General features: G+C 46.9%; 1 protein-coding gene across 1 annotated transcript; it reads left to right on the top strand.

The window, feature by feature from the left end:
* Positions 1-564: 564 nt before the first annotated feature.
* Positions 565-10,257, top strand: RAB39A (RAB39A, member RAS oncogene family). Its single transcript, XM_035115625.3, has 2 exons — positions 565-1,233; positions 7,427-10,257. The coding sequence occupies exons 1-2, from the start codon at positions 884-886 to the stop codon at positions 7,851-7,853; spliced, it is 777 nt and encodes a 258-aa protein (XP_034971516.1). The 5' UTR covers positions 565-883; the 3' UTR covers positions 7,854-10,257.
* Positions 10,258-10,426: the final 169 nt, after the last annotated feature.

Raw genomic sequence — 10,426 nt, 5'->3', positions numbered from 1 at the left:
ATTCTAGCTCCCTTTTAAAACATACCCTCAGTGGTATCTTCACATTCGGTTTGGTTTTTTGCCACCATGCGGTGGTGTGAAACCGTCCTGAGCTGCTAGGTCTGTTTTGTGCCTCCTCCTAAAGTAGGAGCCCTGCCTAGTTGCTCCGACGTAACCAGAAGCATTGTCCTGATTTAAACCCTCCCCAAAGAGACCAAGCACCCGTTTTCAGTGCCAAGCCTGGGAATATCAACGCGCCTCTCTGGGCACGTGCAGAGTGCTTTTCTCCCGCCGCGGCAGCGACTGACCAGCGACATGTGGAGCAATAGGCTTGCCGGGCCCCCCACTTCAGAAAGGGAGCCTCGGAGCAAAAAGGGGAAACTGACGCCGAGTCCCGGCAGCCCCTCGCGCAGAAGCGGAGCCAAGCTGCCAATCCACGCCCACCCGACGGTTTAAAAGCCTCCTTCTTTTCCCATCCGTGGCAGCAAAGCAGCGGGCAGTCCCCGCCCTCCTCCTCCTCCTCCAGCATCGCCACCACTGGGGGAAAACTGGAAAAATAAGCCCACCCACCGCCGAATCGAAGGGAACAAAGGCGCGCCATCCGCTCGCCTGGAATCCTTTCCCTGCTCCGTCGCCCCCCGTCTGGTCTCCTCCGCTTTCCCTCTGCCCCTCTCCGTTAGCAGGGCAGGAGGTAAGGAAAGGCAGCTCCATACTTTTCCCCAGACCCGACTCCCATCCCTTTCCCTACCCAGATCAGCCTTGCAGACGGGGAGAGAGCCTCGGCCCGCGGTGCCCCTCTCCTTCCCGCGCTGCTCGCCGAGTCCCCGCGCTCGGACCACAGGCGCCTCCGTCCCGCCCTCCGAGCTTTCCTTCCTCCGCGCGTCCCTCCCTTCCTGCTGCGCCAATGCCTGGGATAGGGGCCGTGGGAGCTCGGTGCAGGCACCGCCCGAGGAGGCGCCCCAACAAGGCCGAGGACAGCGGCGGCGGCGGAGGCCACCCCGCCGCCTGCTCCTCCTCCGGGGAGAGCGCCATGGACGCAGCCATCTGGATCTACCAGTTCCGCCTGATCGTGCTGGGCGACTCGACGGTGGGCAAGTCGTGCCTCTTGCACCGCTTCACCGATGGCCGCTTCCCGGGGCCCATGCACTCGGATCCCACCGTCGGGGTGGATTTCTTCTCCCGCCTGGTGGAGATCGAGCCGGGCAAGAGGATCAAGCTGCAGCTCTGGGACACGGCGGGCCAAGAGAGATTCAGGTATAGCAGGCGCCTCTTCCCGCCCTCTTCCCTCCTCCCGAGTAATATGCATGCTGTTTAACCAAGGGGCGTCTCCGGAATCTCCCCACCACCACCACCACGCTGACAAGAGGCTTCTGAGTATATGCAGAGTTCCGCGGATCAGCCGCTCCGTGGATCAACCCCACCCCCCTTTCCCGCTCAGGGCGTGTTCGTGCGTGTTAACCCCTTGAAGGTAGTTAACTTCTTGCAGGCATCCTTTGCCAACCTGCTGTATTCCCAGTTTGGGGACTACGACTTCCATCAGCCATGACCGGTTTGGTCAATGGTCAGGGGTGGTGGGAGTTGTAGTCAGGAGAAATCTGGAGGGCATCATGTTGACAAAGACTGCTTTGAATGTGCTGATTCAGATCTCTAGCAAAGCCAGTGTAATTATGTTTGCAGAAGAGCAGAGCCCCCCCAAGGCCGGCCCTAACATTAGGCACAGTGAGACAGTCACCTCAGGCGGCAGATTTGGAGGATCATTTGAAGGCAGCAAATTGTTCAGTATTTAACTTAGGATGGCTGTGTTTCTACCCCTAGGGAAAGAGGCTTGTGGTGGTTTTCTGCCTCAGGTGCTTAAATAACTTTGTCATCTAGAGGCACTGTGCAGTTTGTCTGGGAAGTGGACACCACTTGATGTTCTGCCTCAGGCAGCAAAATACTTGTGCTTTGTGGCACCTAAACAAATTAGGTGGGGTGGCTAATACCCCAGAGGACAGAATCACACTACAAAATGACCTTAATAGATTAGATAAGTGGGCCAAAGCAAACAAGATGAATTTTAACAAGGAGAAATGTCAAGTACTACAGTTGGGCAAAAAAAATATGAAAGGCACAAATACAGGATGGGAGACACCTGGCTTGAGAGCAGTACATGTGAAAAGGATCTAGGAGTCTTGGTAGACCACAAACTTGAAATGAGTCAACAGTGTGATGATGCAGCAGCTAAAAAAGCCAATGCAATTCTGGGCTGCATCAATAGGAGTATAGCATCTAGATCTAGGGAAGTAATAGTACCACTGTATTCTGCTCTGGTCAGACCTCACCTGGAGTACTGTGTCCAGTTCTGGGCACCACAGTTCAAGAAGGATACAGACAAGCTGGAACGTGTCCAGAAGAGGGCAACCAAAATGGTCAAAGGCCTGGAAACGATGCCTTATGATGAACGGCTTAGTGAGCTGTGTATGTTTAGCCTGGAGAAGAGAAGGTAATGGGGTGATATGATAGCCATGTTCAAATATATGAAAGGATGTCATATAGAGGAGGAAGAAAGGTTGTTTTCTGCTGCTCCAGAGAAGCGGACACGGAGCAATGGATTCTAACTACAAGAAAGAAGATTCCACCTAAACATTAGGAAGAACTTCCTGACAGTAAGAGTTATTCGACAGTGGAATTTGCTGCCAAGAAGTGTGGTGGAGTCTCCTTCTTTGGAGGTCTTTAAGCAGAGGCTTGACAGCCATGTGTCAAGAATGCTTTGATGGTGTTTCCTGCTTGGCAGGGGGTTGGACTGGATGACCCTTGTGGTCTCTTCCAACTCTATGATTCTATGATTCTATTATTCTAAATTGGCTGTGGCATGGCATCAGCTTTGGTGAACCAGTGTTGACTTCATCATCAGGTGCATGAAATGTGGTTCTTGGTGGGGATATACTGTATATAAGACACACATGGACATAGGCACTGGAGAGGAAGAAATGTCAACAGTGGGGCCTCTCACATTTCAGGGCATTTGGGCCTCATCTCTTTTCCGCATCCCATGAAGCAGGTTCTAAACCACAAAAGCTTTTGCTACCGCCCACCCCCACCCCCACCCCCCCAACCTGCTTGTCTCCAAGGAAGTCTTCTATATTTGTTCCAACAGGCTAATGGGGCAGTCCCCTATGAAATTAGTCACTGTTGTATTCCGACAACCACCCAGCGCCTCTGTCATCCAGGGCCTCTTTCTACCCAAGGCTTATTTTCAGGGAGGCTTTGTTTGTTTGTTTGTTTCATTCTCTTTCTCACAATAAGAACTATCAAATTTGGCTTCAGGGCGGGCCAAATAAAGTGCATCGTTAACTTGGGGAACTCAGTGTCACTGGACAGCTTTAAAGGGAGAACAGACAAATTCATGATGGATAAGGGCTATTAATCATAATGGCTGTTTACTAACTCCAGGATTAGAGTCATAAAGCCTCTCTAGGGAAATGGTACAGTCCCAGGCAGTGGTTTGGTGGTAAATTTAGAAGTTCAGGAGCTCCTCATCACAGCCACTACAGCCACATTTTAAAGGAAAGTCAAAAAATGTTCAGGCACCCATATTGAGACATCATTTTATATGCACACACTGAAGAGCAGCAGTACATAGCATAATACCCACATTATTAGAATCTACATAACTTCCGCAATCCTATACATAGTTTCTAGGGTGTAAAGCAGAGGTCAGCAAACTTTTTCAGTAGGGGGCCGGTCCACTGTCCCTCAGACCTTGGTGGGGGGCTGGACTATATTTTGGGGAAAAAATATGAACGAATTCCTATGCCCCTACTCATGTAAATCCGCGGGCCGGATTTAGAAGGTGATTGGGCCGCATCTGGCCCCCGGGCCTTAGTTTGGGGTCCCCTGGTGTAAAGTCTAGTTTCTAGGGTGTAAAGTCTATTGCAATCAGTGGTGCTTAACTTCTGACTGCATAGGTTCAATATGTAAAACTCACTGAACATTAACGAAATACCTTCAGTTGGCTGAACTGCAACCTTTGCTTTTTAATTACAAAAGCAAGCAGTCTTGCAATGAAGATTTTACCATTTAAATTGCTAGCTTAACATGGGAATCCCATCAAATAGGCCCCCACCCTCTGTTTGATTATCATCATCATCATCATCCTCTGACTTCTATGCTAATCTGTTGCAAAGAAACTGGAAAGCCTTATTATCACCTCATTCACTTTCCCCAGCAAGGCGATTTGTTAGTCACAGTAATGCTCCTCCAGAAAACACCATCCCTCATGCTAGGAGCTGCAGTCTGCTTTGCTCTCCACTATACCATAGGTCCTGGGAACTCTGTAACATCTGCCTGCTTGAGCATGCAAACACAGGAGTTCATTTCAGCATCCTAAAAACCCTCACAATCCCTTAAAAAAGAAGAAGATAATTCCTAGTTCTTACAGTTCTGCAAGTAGGCCATGGTCAAGCGAACTATGCCAAAGAATGCTCTTGGCACCCCCAGAGTGACTTTGGATACTTGCTTTTCTCAGTCCTGCACGGGAAACGCTTTGGAACCTTGGAGGAAATTCAGAAATTGTATGTGATACAGCACAGGAAAACCTCTGCTCTAGGGTTGTGGGGGAGAGAGAGAAATGCTGCTGGCTGCCTAAAGTGGCCTTCTGGATTTCATCCAAAAGCTTGAAAATCTATGTCAGTACCTGAGGAATATTCAGCACAGCAGAGGTTAGTCAATTAGGGCAAATTGGGCACAGCTTATGTTTCAAGCATATTCTTAGCCACATCTCACACATCATAAAGAAAGTTGGTCTGAGTCGAAGCAAAATATAAAAATTCCAGAAAAATTTCAGGAACAGACTGGAAAGAGAAGTTGCTGAATTGGAACTCATTACCAAGCTTAAAACCATGGAGCCACCTGGGATGAACAAAGACATAGGATTCTTATCTCATTATGCATGATCAAGCTTTCTTTAGCGCCTCAGCCCTTGCTTTTCCCCCGCAGGACCAATTGCAGTCATCAGCAGTCGTTAACAGCCATCTACAGGTTTACCACTCCCATCAGCCCATCACCCATTCCCACCCACCCCCACCACCCTCTGTATATACATAAGGGTCTGACTCTTCTGTTTCAAGTGTATCTGAAGAAGTGTGCATGCACACAAAAGCTCATACCAAAATAAAAACTTAGTTGGTCTTTAAGATGCTACTGAAGGAATTTTTTTATCATAAAGAAAGATTGCAGGGAACATCAGCAGAGTCTTGTGGCACCTTAAAGGCTAACAAATTTATTATAACATAAGCTTTTGTTGACCGTCGCCCCCTTTATCAGGTGTTTTCCAGCATCCATCAGCTAAGAAGTACCAAATTGGTTGAAACAGTGTAATCCTAGGCACAACTGCTCAGAAACACAACCTATTGCGGGGTTAGATAGGACTTACTCCTAAGTAAGAGTACATGGGATTGCAATTCTAATCAATGATTCTCTCTGGCAGGGTGCCCTACTTAGAATATACTCAAGAAAACCATCTGATATAAATGCACTCTTAGGACCTGATCATACAGCTCAGTTCTTTTGCATGATCATGTATGAGGGTATGTTATACTGGACACTTGCAAATTCTGATATGAATACAGTCATACCTTGGTTCTCGAATGGCTTAGTTGCCAAACAAATCGGCTCCCGAACGCCGCAAACTCGGAAGTAAGTGTTCTGGTTTGTGAACGTTTTTCAGAAGCCGAATGTCGGACGTGGCTTGTGCTTGAGTGCAGGAAGCTCCTGCAGCCAATCTAAGCTGCGCCTTGGTTTTCGAACAGTTTTGGAAGTTGAACAGACTCCTGGAACGTATTCCGTTCAAGAACCAAGGTGCCACTGTAATAAAGTTGTTTTTAAGAAATAGAAAGCTAATTATATTCTTTCCACTTTCTCAGCAGTGTGCAGTATTTTAACAGGACATAGCAATTTACACTCAAAGTTCTTATTAAGCAAGAAAATACTGGACAGGCACCTTTGTTTCAGTGAATAGCTCCCAAGCTAGGGACCAAGCTTCACTGGGAGGTTGCGCTTTCTGCCTTCCAGGAAGAGCACCATGGTAAAAGAGAGACCAGCTTGGCCCCATCCATTGGCCAGAGGAGCAGCAGATGCAGGGAGGCTTGCTCCCCACCTCCCTGCCAGAAACAACACTTGGTTTCACCTGCAGGTTGTTATGGGACTTAAGAGGTTCGGGGGAATGGACTTACTTTGGTCCCTTCCGTCACCCAGGTGACTAAGACTGGTGGATTATATGGATTTGGGGTTTGTGTGTGGATGGTGTGTGATCTCAGTCACACTTGAGGGCCATTCAGATGCAGTAGTAGCCAGTGTGGTGGGCAGACCTGTGGAGCCAACCTGCCTATTCTGGCGACTTTGATGGGACCAGGGGCAGGGCAACTGCAAGGTCATACAATGGTGGGAGTCCCAGAGTGGCTCGGTCTACCAGTGCACCTACCCAGCCCCGGTCAAACCACTGCCCTGTTAAGCCCCAACCAACTGCTGGTGGGAAGGGGGGCAGCTCCACAACCTTGTCCCACGACACTGTCTACTGCCGTTCCGTTGAAAGATGGAAAAGAAACCTTATCTAAATACATAAAGGTAATGGAGCCCTGGACGGTTAAGTCCAGTCAAAGGCGACTATAGGGTTGCGGTGCTCATCTTGCTTTCAGGCTGAAGGAGCTGGCATTTGTCCACAGGCTGCTAACTGGGTCATGTGGCCAGCATGACTAAACTGCTTCTGGCGCAGCGGAACACTGTGGCGGAAACCAGATCACGTGGAAATGCCGTTTACCTTCCCGTCACAGTGGTAGCTATTTATCTACTTGCACTGGTGTGCTTTCGAACTGCTAGGTTGGCAGGAGCTGGGACAGAGCAATGGGAGCTCGCTCCGTCATGGGGATTCGAACTGCTGACCTCTGATCGGCAAGCCTAAGAGGCTCAGTGGTTTAGACCACAGCGCCACCCGCATCCCATACAGTGAGCTGACTTGGCCATAGCAGAGAATTAGGCTTGCAATCCTGCTTCTGTTGCAATCTTTGGGTCACATCCACAGCATACATTGAAAGCACATGACGTCCCCCCCAGATAGTCCTGGGAACCATAGGTTGTTCAGGGAGTTGGGAATTGTAGGGTATGAATGTTCTAGCTTAGAAACTATTGGTGATGGTTGGAGAGGAGGGTAAGGGAAAGTTAGATATGCACCACAGCTCACATCAGATGACTCTCTATTTTCTCTTCACATAATTTGTAGAATAATTGCAAAAAGAGACTGACCATACTACCGAATTAGAGCAATTCTTCTAATTTGCCTTTTTTAAAATGCCAGGATTTCATTTTGTTCCAAGATCTTATCCAGCTCACAAGGATACTCCTGTCTTTAAAGAATTAAACAAGCTGGAACATTCTTTCCTGTTGAGCATGTTTCTCCCCTTTTATTTTGCAGGTCAATCACGCGTTCTTATTACCGAAATTCGGTAGGAGGCTTGCTGGTGTTTGACATCACTAATCGGTCTTCTTTTGAGCATGTGTACGATTGGCTTCAGGAAGCTAAGATGCATGTGCACCCTTTCCAGATTGTGTTTATCCTGGTGGGACACAAATGCGACTTGGAGACGCAGCGCCAGGTTACGAGAGAGGAAGCTGAGGAACTGGCATCCGCCTGCAGCATGAAATACATAGAAACATCAGCCAAAGACGCCACAAATGTTGAAGAATCCTTCACTGTTCTCACCAAAGACATATACGAACTTGTGAAAAAAGGAGACATTTCGATGCAAGAGGGATGGGAAGGGGTGAAAAGCGGGTTTGTTCCGAATGTTGTACATTCCTCAGAGGAGGCTACCTCACTCGGAGACCAGTGCCCTTGCTAAATCGCTTGCATGCCAAAGAAGCGTAGTATATGAGGTGTCTGGAGATTAAGGCCCGGTTATACAAAATATTATATATGAAGATGCATTAGATCAGGGTGATAAGCAATATCCACTGAGTTGCTTACAGCTCCTACAATACTTATGTGTGGCCTGCACGCTCCTTTAAAGATCCTGAGACTCACAGCTTTTGATTAAAAAGCAAAGTACATTTCTGGTAATTAAACATTGGATGGCAAAGACAATGAAAACAAAGAGGCAGATTCGGAAAAAGTCTGGATGATTTGTTTTCTACTTGTGGTTTTCTGAAGTATACTGTATCTCGAAGATTTTTTTTTAAAAGCAGTCTCAGGTTTCTTCAGCCTTCGTTGTTAGTTGTTTTTCAGAATGTTGAAACAACGGGTTTTTGTCGCGAGAAGTGTGGCATATCCGCCACCCTGTAGTTTGGCGACCACTCTGTGCATGAAAATGATATGCAAATTACATGAACTATCTGCAGCAAAAGTCGTGCAGTTTTGCAACAGTTCTCTGGTTCCTCGCGTATTTTTTTGCCGAGGTCCTTGATGCTTTGATAATGTTGCATAAGCCTACATGGGATCATCAAACTCTGTTTGAGATCGTAGTGGCCTATCCAAATCACAGAACGGAAGTTAAATGTTTTGCTTATTTGTACCCTCATATAACAGGGAGCTTTATCTTTCACAGTGAATCAGTTTGCCTGGCCTGGACGTGATATGGTTTCCAAAAAATTGTGCAGTGCATTCTCACCCCCCAAGAGCTTTGTACTGCTGTCCAACCCTCAAGGTGGGGAGCAGGGAATTGCAAAACTGGGGAAGGGATACAGGGCAACCCCCATACATATCCACAAGATTCTTCCCCTGCTGTAATATATGCAACAATGCTGCCAGCACCAAAGCTGAGTATATAAAGCAGAGGCAGCGAGATTCCAGGAGGTGGGAGAGGCACCCCTCCTAATTTCCTTCCTCCAGGAGACATTTATATATTATATTTATTTGGCACTTTTCTCACTTCTCACAAGTTGCCAGGGACACGTTTATTCTGCATCCAGTGTGCTCCCACCGCTGGCTTTCGAAACCTCAGCCGCAATGCATATCTACCCTGCCATTTCTTGAGCAATGCTGCTGTTTGGTGTGTTTTCTCTCAAACTGGATTTGATCCGAATGGAAAACTTAAACCACATTCACTTTGCTGTTAAGCTGACGTGTGTACATTTGAATCTGCCATTGCACACGCAGAGGTGACGGATGATGATATAGGAGTTTGGAATTGGTGGGGGAAGCCAAACATTTAACGTGCATCAGATAAATACATCCCTGCCTCCTTTCTGATGTCCTTTCTGATGTACGTAAAACAAGCTCTCTTGTGTTTTCAGCCACTAATGTGTGCATAGGCTTAAACAAGTCTATTCCCTATCTTCCTCTGCCCTCTTTCCCCCCTTTTATTTTATTTTCAGCTGACCCGTGACTGTCTCACACTGCTCTCAGCCATAGATTTGACTGGAAGACAGTCTGATCAACCCTTGGTTTCTTTAGACTCTTCCCCACTGCCAGCTGCCATCAACATCTTGTAACATGGATACCTGCCAGGATGTTCTTAGGGTTTTTTTATGTCATTAAAAAAAAAAACCCTGTGCATTTCTGCATACCTAGGGAATCCCCTGACTACACAGAAGCCATTTCACTTGAAAACCACTGCTTTCATTATGACTTGAGGGAATAATATATATAGATATTTATCTATCACAGAAAAAAATATGCTTAGCGGCAAGGTGTTTTATACAATGCTCTTATTACTGTTTTTTATTGCGTACAAGCTTTTAAGACATCACATTTTGACAAGAGGTTAAAATAAAACTATGGACTGTACTGTATGCGTGATGAATCCCAGATTTGATTCACTTGGCCTTATTTCTGGGAAACAGCCTGCTGAAGAGTGTTGCCTTGTTCTGTCATCTCTTGTGTGACTTCGCTGCAAACATCAAGTTTTCCTTCCCACCAGGGCCTCTCCATAGACTGAAATGGTGGGGGAGCCCCATGCATGTATGGGAAGGCTTAAACACAAGGTGAGCCCTGTGCAAATCGTAGCACATATGGGCTCTGCATCAGTGCCATGTACTCTTCTATTGCATTCCTTTGCTCGTGTAATAAATGTATAGCAAGTAAACAGAATACAGTTGCGCCATCACTTTTGATATTCCTGTAGCAATGAAAAAAAATGTTATAAACATCAATATATTTCTGAATCTTTAAAAGTGCATGGAAGAAACACTGTTCACAACAACGTATTTTCTCTCAACCCTCTATGTAACTACTGGTGGCTTAGAAACAAAATAGTTCTCTCTGTTGCCAACTGTGTAAATAAACCACTTCATTTGCCTAATGGGTAAATACATAATTCCAAGTATAAGAAGTTCCTTCCAGCCAGCCTTGCAAATAAGCCCATAAAAGGATCACGACCAACAAGCTAATTAGTCATACTTTCCTCTTGCGTGAACCGGTGGTATCCAACATACGAGAAAGTCATCCAGCCATGATGGAAATCTTGACCAATCCTGT

The sequence above is a fragment of the Zootoca vivipara genome, chromosome 4 (assembly GCF_965207765.1).
Source record: "Zootoca vivipara chromosome 4, rZooViv2.hap1.1, whole genome shotgun sequence".
NCBI classification, from domain to species: Eukaryota; Metazoa; Chordata; class Lepidosauria; order Squamata; family Lacertidae; genus Zootoca; species Zootoca vivipara.
The sequence above is the reverse complement of the archived record's forward strand: the minus strand, read 5'-3'. Positions and strand labels throughout refer to the sequence as shown.